Here is a 16,916-nt window from a genome sequence, read left to right as displayed (position 1 = left end):
AGGTCTGTATTGTCAACGTCTAAATGCAGTAGGATTTTGGAACGATATTGTGTTCAAACATTATGAAGTAACTCAAAAACTAACTATTGACACACAGTCAACACGGATTCAGAAAACATCGTTCTTGTGAAACACAACTAGCTCTTTACTCACATGAAGTGTTGAGTGATATTGGCAAGATATTTCCAATTGATTCCATATTTCTTGATTTGCAGAAGGCTTCTGACACTGTACCTCACAAGCAGCTTGTAATCAAATTGCATGCTTATGGAGTATTGTCTCAGTTATGCAACTGGATTCCTGATCTCCTGTCAGAGGGGTCACAGTTTGCAATAATTGATGGAAAGTTGTCAAGTAAAACAGAAGAGATTTCTGGAGTTTCCCAGGGTAGTGTCATAGGCCCTCTGCTGTTCCTTATCTATATAAATGATTTAAGAGACAGCTGTCTTAGATTGTTTGCAGATGATGCTGTTGTTTATCATCTCATAGTCATTAGAAGATCAAAAAGAGCTGCAAAACGATTTAGATAAGATATCTGTTCGGCGAGAAAATTGGCAATTGACCCTAAATAATGAAACGTGTGAAGTCACCCACACATGCTAAAAGTAATCTGTTAAACTTCTGTTACATGATAAATCAATAAAATTCAACTAACCATGGCTGGTTTCAACACTTTCACTGCACTACATACGCCAGCTCATCTGCCTCCATTGTGGTGTCCAGTGCTATATGCTTCCCCTCCTGAAAAGGCCAAGTAGGGCCAAAAACAGCCAGGCTTGGATTGCAACCTCCGACACAGAAACAGAGAGGCTGCCAGGCAGCAGACCAACCCCCGAGGGAGCAATATCAAGGCCACCTCCACCGGCGAAGGGAAATGGGGGGAGGGGGGACAAATGGAAGTTTCCCTTCCATTTGTCAAAACTCAAGGGCTCTATTTCAGCAGGTGTAGGCGTGAGCCTGACTGGGACTCGAGACTGCAGGCAAAGGGAGAGTGGGGGAAGGCACGGCCATGTTAGGCAAGCTGCTTCACGTGAGAGCCCACTCCTGGAACAGCGTCGAGACCAACCTGCTGCTCAGTTGATCAGAACACTATGGCTGCAATGCCCCAACAGGGCGCGGACTAATGATTTGCATGATGGATACACTGGTGCCTAACGAGATCCATAACAAACAACTGCTGACATTTCTGGCCCATGAAGACACCTGGCAGCCACCCCTGCCATCAGCTGAAGGACCGGGCCCGAACGACATCTTCAGGAGAAAAACGTGTTGGGCCAAGGTGGTTTGTGGCATGTGACTTAGCGTGCAACAAATCTAGGAGACCCCGTGGCTGGTGCTCGTGCAAATGTTCTGCTGGACTGCACCCCCCAACTGGCATTGCCCAGTATGTAGCCAGAAAACTTGACACTGCATAGTCACGGGGAAAGGCAGACAAAAACTTCTTGATTTGGTTCTTGAATGTCTGCATGAAGCGCCCCATCTCCGAATTAGAAGCTGAGTGAAAGAGGGCAGTAGTCAGATGCTGGATAGCACTGCGAATACAAAATTCTTCAAACTACCTCGACACACACTGCCTACCGCTATCAGACACGAGAGTCCTAAAGGATTCCTCAACAGCAAAAATAGCCGACAATGTGTAAATAGCGGCAGTCTACGATGCGGATGACAGCTTGGCTATCTACAGGAAACTGGACAATGCCTGCCCACCACCAACAACAACAAGCTGGACAAAACTGGAGCAGTAAAACAAACGTGTACCCTTCACAAAGGATGCTCCAGGATCGGTCAAGAGAACTGGAACGGCAGTGTATCAGGTTTTGTTCACGGGCCCCACAAGCCCACACTGGATGTTTGATGCCGCAACTGATTGTCGGCCAGCAGACATGATGTAGAAGCAATGCCTCCATAGTAGTCATACCCAGTGTGTCAACGCACATTGCAACTGGAGTATGTGAAGATGCAATTTTGGAGGGACAATCACTTGACAGCAATGCTCCTCCATGGCAAGCATGGGGATCTTATGGAAAATGTTGAGTCAAGCATGTCAACCCAACTGGACAGCTGAAATAAATTTCTGGAAACGTGGGTCTTGTGTTGTACCAGAAAACCTGACAGGGTTTGCAGCAAGGTATAATCAACAAAAAGCCTCCTGCCAATCGAACTCTGGATTGGACCCCACCGGTAGCCACAACAGTGCATCAGCAGTGGGCAGTGGAATTGTAACAAATGCCATAGAAATAGTTACTAAAAAAAGAGGGCCCACCGCTGCAATCTTTGGGTAGTCCTGTCCAGCAGCTTGAAATGAGGGGCAGATAAGGAAACGAGTGGTTTGTGGTCAGTAATGAGAAGTACTCTCACCCCCGTTAGGGAAAATGTGAAACTTTTTAACTCTGAAAATAATAGCTAGAGCCTGTTCCACTTGTGAATAATTACACTGTACAATGGAAAGTATCTCCAATGCGCAAGCGATGGGGTGTTCACTGCCATCCAGGTTCCGATGGAACTGGATGACACCAATGCCAGTTATGAAGCTGCCAGATGTGTGTGGACTGGGGAATGAAATGAGCATTACACAAAATCTTGCCCAAAAAGACTGGAGCTCCTTCAGGTTCTTGGGTGCTAGTAGGTTGACAATGGTTTTGATGCGGTTGTCATCAGAGACAAGACCATCTTTACTAAGCACATAACTCAAAAAACTGCACTTTTCCAGCTTGCTAGGAGGCACTGGAAAACCGACTGAAGGTTGGTAAATGCTCCTCTCGAGTAGACTCCATTACCCAGATGTCATCAAGCCAAGTTCCAAAACAGGGAATGTCCTGAATCAACTTCTCCAAATACCATGGATAAATTCGGGAAACGAGTTTCCAAAAAGCAAGCAATTACACTGATAAAGCCCAAAAGGGGTGTTGAGGACCAAGGAAGTCCAAGAAACTGTGTCCAACAGCAACTGCAGGCAAGCATCATGCAAGTTGATGCGTGAAAAATCTGGCACTACAACAACTTCACAAACAAATCCACATGACACGGAATTGGATATGAATCTCGGACACACTACATGTTAAGTGTTAGTTTAAAATCTCTGCAAAGGTACATGATGGTGTCAGGCTTCCGAATTACCATCAAAGGGGTGGCCAAGTGGCTCAACAAAGTAGGAGGACCGATACCCTGATCCTGCAAATGATGCAACTCAGCCTTTACCTTGTTATGTGGAGGAAATGGGGAGGGCATGACAAAATTTAGGTACTGCAATAGCGTAATTGCCTCAGAATTTTCTTCATGGCCCAAGGTGTTCTCAAGCAGCAGGCTGTATGACCACAGTGAGTGAGTGCAGTTTATGACAAGGAACAGATTGAGGCACTAAATGCACTTTGTCAATGATCTGGAAGGCAAACATAAGAAAAGGGTCTAGACAAAAAATATTTTGCACTTACAGTGAAATCACTACTAACAATGTAAGTGCTTTTCCAGATTATTATAACATGCGAGGATGGAGTACTGCCCCTCGTCAGCAATGCAGAAATGCCATGTCTGTGATGCCCAAAATTCAGACTAGGGAAAGAGAATAAAAAAATCAGGAGAGTCACATATATGACAATATCCTTTGATGCCACTTTACTATCTGCACAGGTATGACAATCCTGCTACACTACACTGTCAGCATGGGTGCTTCATGGGCCGATGGTGGCTCGATAATAACCAGGGAAGAGAACCCCGTGAGAGGAAACAAAACTCGCTTTGCTAGTCGACCTAGAGGAAGCAGAGAGCCTGAAACCACATACAAAAGTACATCAGAATAAACTTGGCACACGGCTGACACAACCAGCCAACAGTTCAGCACTCGGAAACAACACTGGCATGAAGTGCAATGTGAGGTCTGCAGTGGTTAACTCAGGGTAGACACTGGTTCACTTGGCTTACAGTCACCCACAGGTAAATACTTCTGTCAGCAGATCTGCCCTTACTACACATTCCATATGCTCTCCATGGACAGTTATCATATTATTCAGCTGCCTTACCCATGCCAGTTCAGCTGCCTCGATCGTGATGTCCGCTGGTGAGGATATTAAACTATCATACACCGCTAAACAACAAAACATAAGCTATCAGATGCAACAGGCATTTTTTCTAAAAGATTGTTCATTAGAATTCCTGTGAATCAATTTGAGCAGCTTCTTTCTGTAACTCATGGATGACAATCTCAGTTCAAAGTATCAACTAGAATCTTGCTGTAAGTCTTGGCTCTAACATTGTTAACAAGACTGGATTAAAATTATATTCTCTGTGTTTTGCTGACATGGTAGTTCACTGAATGATATTTTTCATTTCAATAAAAAATGAGGTTCTTGCCAAGCCATAAAGGCCCAAGGGATATCTACCAGCTGCCGTGACATCCTCTGCCTTGCAGCATCATGCAGGTGCAGTATGGGTATGCATGAGGTCAGCACACTGCTCTCACAGCCATGTTGCAGACTATCCAGACTGCGGAGCTGCTACTATTCAGTCAAGTATTCCTCAATTGGCATAGTGAGGCTGAGTGCAACCTGTACAATTCTCCCACCCTTTTCAGTAAAAACCAACCTCAAAATAACAACTCTTACACCTGTGACACAACACTTTGAACAGATACTATGCTTGCTAGTTTGGAAACAAAAAAAATATGCCTTTCACAAATGCCAGTATACTGAAATGGATAAATTAGAACAGATTAAGGATTTGAGGAAATGGGTAAATACCTCAGTGGCACCTTGTCATTGTTTCCAGTTTGAATTCAAATTACTCTCAATTGACAAATACAGAACAAATTAATGTAAACAAAGTAAACTTACAGTCAGAGCTACATTGGCAAAACTTTTCACAGAAGTTCTGGGCACCAATACAGGGACACAACTGGTCACACGGTTGATTGGGATGATCACAGGGTGTAAAGTTATAAACATGGTTTGAGCTGGAATCTTTCTTCAGCTGAATCTTCCGGCAATGCATTGACCACAATCTATGCTTCTTCTTCTTCTTGCGTGGTGGCGTGAAATCTTTAAGCGATTCTTCTGTAATTATATCAGCTGATTCCTTCTGAGCAAATTCATATACCTACAACAGACAAGTCAACACCACAACACACAAATTTCTGTTTTAGTAAAATTCTGCCCTTAATTTTTCTAAAAGTAAAGCTTTCACAAAAAATTATATTAATAAAGAGTGAGAAGCAAGGTTGAGTAAGAGCAATGCTATGAAGTTACTGAAGCTGATAGAAGACAGTGGATACTTTATAAATCAGAACTTCCCACAGACGCAACTGCCACTGCATATTTCTTCACAGCCACCAATATGCTTGAAATCAGTTTCAAATTTACAAGAAACCTTCTCCTCTTTGCCAGCAAACACTATTTCTCTAACAATATTATTATATTCTTATCTTTCCAATTAAAATTAACTTCATGAACACTGGGGAGTATTTTTTTGCACTCTGATAAAAAATATTTTAACAAATTAAACACCATACTGAGAGGATGCATAAAATGACTTAAATTACCACAGAGTAATGTGCCAGCACAACAAGTTAATATCATGCTGTACATGGTTTCTGACTTTGTATTATCCACCAAACTCAAAACAGGTAGTCTTAAAATTACATAAAGTACCACCTCTTAGTCCTGGATTATGGTGGAGCGGCACAACAGAGCAGTAAGTTTCCTTTAATTTACGTCTATGGTCACAAACTTTTTGTAACAGATTACCAGTTTCAGTCTTTAATGACCATCATCACATCTGCAGCAAAAATGGGAAAAACATAAATACACTCGCAAACTGTCTACAGCTTAAGAACAATACATAGACAATAATGAAAAGTAGTACTGACAAAATTTACATTTGTGCACTTTAAGTATGAAGAGGCATACCTGTTTCATAAAAACAAAGTCCTAATGTACTGCAGCCATAGTGGCATTGTCAATTGTTAAATGCGGAATCAGCACCAGCATCGTAAATACATATAAATAACATCATAGAGGGAAACATTCCATGTGGGAAAAATATATCTAAAAACAAAGATAATGTGACTTACCAAACAAAAGCGCTGGCAGGTTGATAGATACACAAACATACAAACAAAATTCAAGCTTTCGCAACCAACGGTTGCTTCATCAGGAAAGAGGGAAGGAGAGGGAAAGACGAAAGAATGTGGGTTTTAAGGGAGAGGGTAAGGAGTCATTCCAATCCCGGGAGCGGAAAGACTTACCTTAGGGGGAAAAAAGGACAGGTATACACTCGCGCGCGCGCACACACACACACACACACACACACACACACACACACACACACACACACACACATCCAACCGCACATACACAGTAACAAGCAGAAATTTGTGACTGTGTATGTGCGGATGGATATGTGTGTGTGTGTGTGTGTGTGTGTGTGTGTGTGTGTGTGTGTGTGTGTGTGTGAGCGTATACCTGTCCTTTTTTCCCCCTAAGGTAAGTCTTTCCGCTCCCGGGATTGGAATGACTCCTTACCCTCTCCCTTAAAACCCGCATCCTTTCGTCTTTCCCTCTCCTTCCCTCTTTCCTGATGAAGCAATCGTTGGTTGCGAAAGCTTGAATTTTGTGTGTATGTTTGTGTATCTATCAACCTGCCAGCACTTTCGTTTGGTAAGTCACATCACCTTTGTTTTTAGATGTATAAATAACATCACATGCACGAGTCATGTTGTCAGTAGTACTACTGTTTAAAACAAGCTGCCATACAGTAGCCACAAGATGAGATGTCACTAATGTCGGTATACACTAGTTTTCAATAATTAATTGAAACAGCGAAAATAAAGGGGGATACAATAGCTGAAGTCTGTAATAAGCTTATAATGTATAAAAGGCATTACAGTAATAAAAAGCAATAAAAAGAAGAACACGACAAAAGAAAGATTGTTAAAAAGTGGAAGAGTTAAGAAACAGTGGTTGACGTGCTCTAGTGCCAATATTCTAGTTAATGACATGAATATTAAACACCATTGATAGTGCACCGGGTAATATTAAACAACCATAAAACAAATCTCTAAAGGAGCCACAAATGAAAGGAAACTTGGTGCTGCACATAATCAGTGCCCTCTGTTAGCGCTAACGCCAGAATTCCGCACAGGCGGGAAGTGGTTCGAGGAACGTGACCGACAGAGGGGCCCTTGTACCCTGCGGCACTCCGTTGCAAGAAAAGAATGATAAAATTTCGTAACAGTGGATGATCCACATTATCTGATTAATGCAGTCTATGAAATGAATTGAGAAGGAACAAGAACATATTAGAGTCAGGCGTAAAATGTATGAAAATGAAGTAAATATGTGAGGCACTCAATACTAGGTGAAATTATCAACACACTATATATAACAGAGGTGTGCAGTGATTAGAGTAAAACATTGTCAAATAAAGCAAAGTAGGCATTGGGCACAAAGTCATTTTGTCAGTTAAGCAGTTTAGTTGGATCTTTATCTTTTGCTTTATAAATTTAAAGCTCCTCTAACAAATTAAGAGCACAGTCTTTTTCCACTCTGTGAAGAATACACATACAATTCTCAATGCTCCTTATGGAATGACCAGTATCAGATAAATTCTGTCCCAAAGCCGTTTTGTTTCGTGGCTGTGAGTGTTCTTTAAACCTTAATTTAAAAGAGTGGCCTGTTTGACCGATATTATATTTGTCACAGCTACTGCAGTCAATCCTGTATACTCCAGAGCCATCAAATTTAATATAGTTCCCTTTCAGTTTATGTTTTATTCCCAGTTTTAGGGTGTTATTAACCTGAAAGCCACATCTGACATCAGACTTTTTAAAACATTTTTCTATTTGCAGGAACATTTTGCCATTAAATTTCATAGGAATCGTTTTCATTCTATCTTTTTGTCAGTACTACTTTTCATTATGGTCTATGTCTTGTTCTTAAGCTGTAGACAGTTTGCGAGTGTATTTATGTTTTTCCCATTTTTGCTGCAGATCTGATGATGGTCATTAAAGACCAAAACCGGTAATCTGTTAACAAAACGTTTGTGACCATAGACGTAAATTAAAGGAAACTTATTACATATACGGGCCGCTGTTTTTTCGCGACGATGTCGCAGCTTGTGAAACAACAGAGCAGGTTGGTGCTGCACATCAGGCAATTACCGCAGCACAGCTTTGGGCCCAGGTATAGTGGGGCCAGGCAGTGGTGCAGCAGCAGGCAGGCCTGGTTGGCTGCGTGGATGGCAAATGCACAAGCCTGTTGATCTGCAATCTTTCTCAAATGATTTTAAAGAAACTACTGGCTAAAAAGAATTGATTCTCATGCAGTTCACAGCTTTATTCATCAGATTAATGATGAACTGCTTATCATTTCCTGAATCATCACAGTTATTGTGATATTTCAAAATAAAGCAAGCTACTGCAAAAAACTCAAATAGTTTGGAATGAAAAACAGAGGTTGCTATACATTTGTGTTTGGTGTGTGTTTGGTGCAAGTTAAGTCATCTGTTGCTGCATACCAAATATAGTTAATATATTGCACTATTTTTGAACTTGGGATGGACTCTATAGCTCACTCCATTCTCAATATTCATAACATACTTGTGTCTCATAAACAGTCTAGGGTATCATAATGAGATTGCCATTCATAACACCCTAGTATCTCATAAACAGTCTGAGATATCGAAACAAGATTTTGGTACACGGTAACCTGCAAAGAGGAGCGTAAGTTGCATATTGTAACTATATGTAACTTCCTTATCTAGTGTGACATATAAGTAACTACAGATTTTTTTTGCAATGGAATAATGTAATTTTTTAAGGGTCATCAACAACTGATGAAACAAGAATTGTTACAAGTTTGTAGAAACCAGACGGAGTTTCCAAGACATGGCTCTGACATTCACAACAGGATTCATAACCACTGTAGTAAGACTTGTGCACTTGCCTACCAAAGTGTTGTATGGCTGCCTCCAGCCATGAGACATGAGTGCCTTCTGAATGTGATTTTCTAAATACTGTAAATGATTTATACATCAGAACTTCCCGAATACAGTCAGTAATCTTGACAGAAATCAAATTCATCTAAAATACTCAGTTTGAATGTGCTTTAGGAATAATGAGTGCAAAGTGAAGCATATTTTGGACGCCAAGTTGAACTTCAGCAGACTTTGCTGAAGTTATTGTGAAATGTACATGTTCTCCAGAACATTGTCATTGACCTAGGATTCCTAAGTTTCAACGAGCAACATGTAGTAGATATTGAGCGTTCTATACAAGGCACATACCAGGCAGGATGAAACTTAAACAGAGCTTCAAATAAGACTGTTTCAAAAACTTTTTAATTTTTTGTATAATAAAACATGATTTTCACACATTTGTTTGCTGTGCTATTTCAACTTTATTATAGCCTATCATTTTAAGGCAAGGAAAGAAATAAAAGATTACAGAAATGTATTCTGTACTTGAAGTTTGTAATTCTGCTGCCACCTACTCGGATAACTTGTCCAAAATGAATAAGTTGTGATGATGCTTGTTTCAGTGGTTCCATAAAGGACACAGTGTGAAAACAACTCCTATCAAGGCTTATGCTGATGCTATTTTCTCAACAGTGCAAGAAAGTAAACACAAGTGCCAGAACAGTACTGACTCTCCTACCCACAGCAACATCAAATGCTGCTGGCATTGCCCGAATGCAGCTGGAAACACTCGAACGCTCTGGTCGCCGCACTAAGAAGCAAACATGTTTAACTCGCTCAGTGCAGCTCTGCTTTGCACTGCCTTGCATGCAGCATCACTAAAAACATGTGCACTCAGCACTGGTTTGTTTTGTCGTCTCTGTTCTGCTCACCAGGCCGCACTGCTCTGACTGTGACACTCCACTGTAACTGCAGCCTTAGAATAACATAACATGGTCTAAGACATTTGCTATAGGAATCTTGGCATTCTTTTTTGCAGTTACCATAAATTAGATATTTCAGCTTAACACAGAAAGCACAACATGTATCTCAGCACCTACTAGCAGATAGTACCTCAAGTAGCATTGATCTACAACATACAAAACACATATGTAAATATCCATCACCTCATTGGCAAAGCATAACTTAAGTTTAAAAGGTTAAGCAAAAAATGGGGGAAAAAATTAAACTTTGTACGTCGAAATAAAAACCCTCCTATTGTATCATATAAAGATTCAAGCAGTTTGTGCCACTGTCAATAGCCACACACTATTTCAGGGAACAATATTAATCACCATCTCATATCTTGGGGCTATTCCACAGGTGCAAAATCTAACCTTATGTTTTGAGTCATACAGATAATACACAAGAACCCATTTTTATATTCCCACAATTAAAGTTTTCCTGCCATTTACAACATTTTCATTTATTGCACCCATCACATTTCCCAAGCTCACAACCTTAATTTGCACTCATTTTTGTGTTAGCATATTTACAATTTTCCCATGATTTATGCTTAATGAAACAATGTTTGTGGAGAGAAAACGACATAATGTTGTTGGCCTCCAAGTATTATTCACAAGCATTACACACAAGGTTAAGCAGTTAAGTTTCTTGACACCAGGGTGCCCTACTCAGCAGGTCTGAAACATTTGAAGACAGAGCAATTCACGCTTTGTCTCCTGTTGCTGCCATGCTCTAATCAGCATGGTTGCTGATAGGAGTAATTAGGTTCATTTGAATAAGTTATCATCACTGATTACAACCAATTTCAAACTGTCACTACAGTGCATGTGAAATTTCACAATGGTCATGACCTTTGCATTACCTGAACGCATATTTCGCTGTTTGGCTACTTGTAGCACTAGTTTATACCTTAGCTCCCTTTACATTGCTCAAATGTTCCTTGCTTGGATAATAATGGAATATTACATCTGTTACAAATTTTTCACGCTTAGCATGGCATGTTTAGAGAATTTTTTCTCATTGCCAAGGGCCAATATTTACGTACGTAGTTTTTGGGATATTTCAAAAACATAGTGAGTAATGGTTTGCAATTGTGTGGTTTACTGCGTAATGGAGGAGGCACAGTATAGCTTATAATCTTACAAAAGACGACTATGGTGCTAGAGAGGCAGAACACCACACAAAATAACTATGTAAATATTTGCACTTGAAAGTGAGAATAAATTCTCGACACGTGTCATGCTAAGCACGGAAAAATATGAAATTGGTGCAATGTTTCATTCTTTAAAATGCAAGGATGCTATACATAACTTTTACTGCTTAAAAAGTTATTTCCCACATTTTACAATACTTTTTTGAAGTCCCTTGAAAAGTGTAAACGTGGAGTTCCACTGTAAGTATTGAGTGCATAGTTCAATATCGTTATCTGGAAGTAAGTTGCTTAGGTATATCAGAGTCAATTAAATGCTTGTCATTGCATAATATATGATCTCATCTGATCCCCTAGTTATCCGTATGAGTAAATACAAAAGTTAATTGAATTAAACTCACTGAAATTACATGTATGAAAAGACTAGGATGAAATCAAAGAATATGTTGTAGGTACTGAAAATTTGTGCCAGACCACAATTCTAATCCTTTTTTTTAACTAATTTACGTGGGACACTGGAGTATCTGACCACACATCAAAATTCTTATTGTTGGTGATATTTCCAAACTCTACAGAGATGGGTTCAGGGCATGTGGTAACAGCAAGACTGAGTGAATGGTTTTGGTGCAGGACTGTGGCTTACCCTGTCAATGGACATGAAATCAGGGAAGAACTTAATTAAGTTGGTATATATAAAAGGTGTGGTAGTGAAACAGGCGATTTGGCAACCATGGAAATAGTATGTTACATTAGGAATCAGAAAATGGGAGTGGTGCCATCTGGACAACTTTAACCTTTGCCACTGATCACAATTTCGATATTCAGCTGTGAAGGCATTTCACAAAAACAACAGTCACATGGCTGCACAGTGTTTTACTTAGCGCTCATTACTGTCTCGCACACTGTGCCCCAGTCCCATCGGCACATGCTATCAAAGTGTGGGTAAAGAACTTTGAGGAAATGGGTGATACAGTGAGAAAGAGGGGTGGAAAAAGCCTGCACTGAAGTCTGACAATTCGAATCACAGTGTACAGCAAATATCACACAAGGAACTGCTATATCACACTTACAAAATTCAGATAGTGCAAACTAAATGCAGATGACCTTCCACAGAGACTATGCTTTTGCGGGAGTTACTAGAATTCATGAACAACAACCCAGGCCTCTGCACCAATCTGATTGTGAGCCAAGAGGCCAATTTTTGTGTGTCAGGCTTTGTTAGCAAGAAAAACTTTAGATACTGGTCACATGAAAATCCTGAAATGCTACATGGAACAACACTCAATGAGGGAGTGGTGGTGTGGTGCAGTATATCAAAAGGCCTTTTCTTAAGGCGATCATGGCAATGTTGTTGCTCTGAATACAGAATATTATGTTCACACGTTGTGCGACAGCCTGCTAATCTTTCTATAACTGCAAACACATTCTTCCAACACGCAATCATTTTCCAACAACACGTGACCACACATTCCATTAGCGTGCAACAGAACATCTTTCCTGGTCATCTCACCTCTAAGAACAATGACATTTCCTGGCCTCCAAGATCCCCTAAATATTTCAGAGTATGGCTGCTTCCTTTGGGGTCATTTGAAATCTCAGATCTTCCGGTGTGACTCACCATACACCATGCAGAAACTGAAGGATCAAATCTACGAGAAGTCAATCATATTTCACTGCCAGTCTTGTAAGATCTGACGTCTAAATTCTGTAAAAGACCTGAAAAGTGTGCAAAGAACAACAGCGGCCACCTACGAGATGTCTTTTTCAAGTGTGGGCATTTTAAATTGAAAGCATTGTAAATTCATGTTGTACTTCTTTTATATCACTGTGAATAAATTTTTATCGCTAGTGGAGGTTTCAAAATCACCTGTCTCACTGCAGCACCTGTTATCAACGGCAGGGCAAGGCACGGTCCTCTAATTTCACTTGCTCATGTGCTATTCTCAACATATCTTGGGGGAGAACTTCTGGTAGCAGTGTTTCAAATAACTGTAGGCCATATCAGTGGCAATGAGAGTTTGATTCGCACCTGGAAGGAGTCTAGATGTTCTAATGGTTAGTGCAACTTCTTATGAAAATCAGAAAATCCAAATCAGAAGCTTTGTCTGGCATAAATTATCATTAATCACATTGCAAAAGTATTGCTTCAGCTGATTACAATACAAATAGTTGCCAGGAAGCAACCAAAAAAGTAGAAAATAAAAGGCTTACTTAATACAAAGTGATTCTGCAGACATGAGTGGTTTTCAGTTGTTGGTTATATGCTTTTACAAGTTTAATAAGGAGAATATATAGAGTGATATCAGGCTGAAGAGCATAACATTTAACAATGGCTTTTCGCAATGTTACAGAAAAATATCTTCCAAGAAACTGTACTAGTCACAAATTAGAAACATCACCTGTTGACATGTTTTTGTGAGCATGATCTGTGCAATAGCACAATAGTTATTTAGGAAAACTTTGTGCAAAGCACGGAACAGAGACTGGTCTGCGCCTGTCCACTCTGCTGTCTCCTCAGGACCCATGAGACCCAGAAGTGAGAATGAGGTCCTTGTAGAGGTGGGCTGGCTGACTGTGTCAGCTGGAGGTGGCTTCCCATCCTTCGAGCCACGTTTAAATTCTGAAACACATGAAAGTGAAATTAAAACAACAGAATCATTAGAAAAGGTGGCAAAGTTAAGAATCAAATTCAGTACTTCCCTCGTGGCCAAATGTCCTGACTAGCAGTAAGGAACATAATGTAACAAGGAGCTCACTTAATACAGTCTAGATTAATGAAAAATACAACATTGACAAAATTAATTAAGTGTATCAGATCTGAAAATATGTCACAATCATTATAATTTTATAAAAAAATAATTTTATAAAAATCAACAACTGAGGCAACTGTGAGATGCTAGCAAAATAAGCCCACTGGACAAAATATTAGTTATTCTCTTAAAAGAGCACAATGGCCAGTTTTGAGTGCTGCAGATGGCACAGAAATGGTACCAGTTGGTGCTCTGACATACCACCACTGACAGAAGCCAGGCAGTAGGTGTGTGTGTGTGTGTGTGTGTGTGTGTGTGTGTGTGTTTGTGTGTGTGTGTGTGTGTGTGTGTTTGTGTGTGTGTGTGTGTGTGTGTGTGTGTGTGTGTGCACCATTTGGTGGAAATACGTGTTGAAGTGTTCCGACACACTTATGATTACACCGTGAAGGCTGTACTACTCACAGCCAGGCAACACAGCATACGAACAGTGATCATAAACAGGTTCTAATAGGGACTGGAGACAAGTGTCATACCTTGTGTATGATGGCTGGTTTCAAATACGGCAGGTCCACCTCAATCAGTTTCCAAGCAGGCACTGCAAAGGGATCTCCATGCAATGGACATGTGGAATCCTGTATTTTGCATAAGGCCAAGCTGTAGATCTTCAATGGACCAAACTACACAGTAGCTGACTGGAGGCTCGCAGCATGGTCAGATGAGCCGTGGTTTCAGTTATTTTGAAGTGACGCAAAGTGTTGAGTGCACTATGAACTCAAAGAGCTGTTTAATCCACAACGTGTGTAGAGGGTTGTAGTCCATGGCTGGTGTGGTTCTATGATTTTTTGTGGGTGCTTTTCTTATCATGAGTTGGGCCCTTTTATCCAGCTTGCACGAAGTTTATTTTAACATTCTCAGTGCACAGGCATTGTCCCTTACTTCTACATCTCCATGGTGAGTATGTTGTGGACACACCAATTTTCTGCATGCATACAATCTTGGTTTGACCACAATGAAGCATACTACCACACCTCTGCTTGCCTGCTAAATCATCTGCTCTCAATCCCGTACAAAACATATAACAATATTTGTAACAATGGGTGAAACACAGTAATCAACATCCATGTAACTTGGTAGCACTAATGGATCTACTCACCAAAGAGTGGCTTCTGCTCGATATGGCATACCTGAAGCAACTTGTGGACTCCCTTCCTTGCCAAACTGAGGCTATTATTAGGGCAAGAAGCGGTGTTACGCAACATTCTCACGATTTACTTTGCGGGTGATTTTTGTCCAGTGTGCTTATTGTAACGGGTTTCAATTACGAGAAATGTATTACACACACACACACACACACACACACACACACACACACACACACACACACACACACACACACACACACACACACATTTCTATGTTAATGATCTGCAGCTTCACAAAAGTTCCACACATGCAAGAGGTATCAATACTGTCATTATTCAGGTAAATGATGATCTGTCTTTCATGGTTAGATGAGCATAAAAACTAGCACTTAAAGAAAATGTGAAGAAATCCCAAAAAAATTTATAACCCCATCATAAATTAATTAGTTCTGAACACCACAAACAAACAGCTGCCCCCTACTCTTCTTAAGGCTGTCCAAACACCGTGTATTTGAAAAAAAAAAAAAAAAAAATCAGGATATTGTTGATACACTTGTTGACTATTTTTCCACATAATCGCCATCCCATTCAATGCATCTGGTGAACCGTGCTGCAAGTGTCTTATGCTCTCCTCGAAGAACTCTGCCGCTAGACCCTTCTCCCACTTCAGAACCTCTTTGTGCAACTGCTCATCAACTGAAAATTTAATTCCACTCATGTGTGCCTTCAGAGGGGTGAAAAGATGACCGTCTGAAGGCGCCAAGTCAGAGGAATACAGTGGAGGTGGGATATGGAGTTGAAAACACCCCAACCAAATGAGTCCAAGAGCACAAAGTATCCACAAACCAGAGACGAGAACGGAAATGCAGTCAGACTGGGCAGAAAAGTAGCACCAATACACACTAATGAGGAATGTAAACAGCTTGGCAAAAAGCAACAGTTCAGCAAGTATGATGGTTTTTAACATAGAGAATGGAAATTGGCACAGGAATGGTAGTGCCAGCATAGTTAAAGAAGGAAGTACTACGTGAAATGCACAGTCCAATGTTGTTTGGCCATGGAGGTTGTAGAGGGATGAATCGGAGAGTGGCGGAAAAATACTGTTGGTGAGAAGCAAAAATTATGTCTATCAATACTTGAGGAATTGTATTAATTGTGCTCAACATGCGGGTTTTGATCGAAAACAGGTGCTGCTACAAAGATTGCCAGATGCAAAAGAACTGTTTAGTTTGAATGGGATACGCATGTTAGGACTTTTCAATCATACACCAACAGGTAATCGGTACGTACTAATCATAATAGATCATTTTTCACTTTACATCGAGATGGTGCCAATACCTGATCAGCAAGCAACTACAGTTGCACAAGAGTTGGTTAGTAGGTGGATGTTGATATTTGGACCAGTGGAGACAATAATTACAGACCAAGGGAAAAGCTTCATGTCAGACATAAAGAGGACTGTATTGATTACCGAGAGTGAGAAAGTTAAGAATGAGTCCAGTTCATCCTCAAGCTACTGGAAGAACGGAGCTAGTTCACTGGTTGATTGATGGTATGCTTAGCTATTATTTGAGCACACACACCAGGTGTATAAGTATCAAACCAGAATTTCCCTTCGGATGGTGCTAGCCATCAGTGTAGGGCTCATGAGACTGCATTGGCAGCGCCATCTGCTTCCTGTAACAGGTGATGACAAATTTCAACAAAGTTTCAAAAACCTGTAAACATGTAAAGTTTTGTGCCTAAGAACTATGATTTGTGGTTTTCTGTTAGCATTTGAAGAAAACGGCTACAGAATCGCACTGAATGCTTGTCGAAGCTTTTGGCAAACTTGTTCTTGGGAAAAGTGTTTCAAGTGGTTCAAAAAATTCAAAAATGGTGATTTTGACATGAGAAACGACGAGCGCGGGAAACCACCGAGACAGTTTGAAGACAACGAATAGCAGGCTTTACTGAATGAAGTTG

The 16,916-nt window shown here is 40.5% G+C and overlaps 1 protein-coding gene across 2 annotated transcripts in view; it reads right to left on the bottom strand.

Moving 5' to 3' along the window:
• The window catches only part of LOC126473629 (histone-lysine N-methyltransferase E(z)), a 92,378-nt gene that overhangs the window by 13,777 nt on the left and 61,685 nt on the right, over positions 1-16,916 (bottom strand). For both annotated transcript variants that reach the window (XM_050100806.1, XM_050100807.1), the window contains exons 9-10: positions 13,459-13,679; positions 4,827-5,088 (exon numbers count right to left, since the gene is read on the bottom strand). In XM_050100806.1, coding sequence (XP_049956763.1) covers positions 4,827-5,088; positions 13,459-13,679 — 483 coding nt within the window. The remainder of the gene's footprint in view (positions 1-4,826; positions 5,089-13,458; positions 13,680-16,916) is intronic.

This window comes from Schistocerca serialis, chromosome 4, assembly GCF_023864345.2.
Source record: "Schistocerca serialis cubense isolate TAMUIC-IGC-003099 chromosome 4, iqSchSeri2.2, whole genome shotgun sequence".
In the NCBI taxonomy this organism is placed as follows: domain Eukaryota; kingdom Metazoa; phylum Arthropoda; class Insecta; order Orthoptera; family Acrididae; genus Schistocerca; species Schistocerca serialis.
This window is presented reverse-complemented; position numbering and strand designations above follow the sequence as displayed.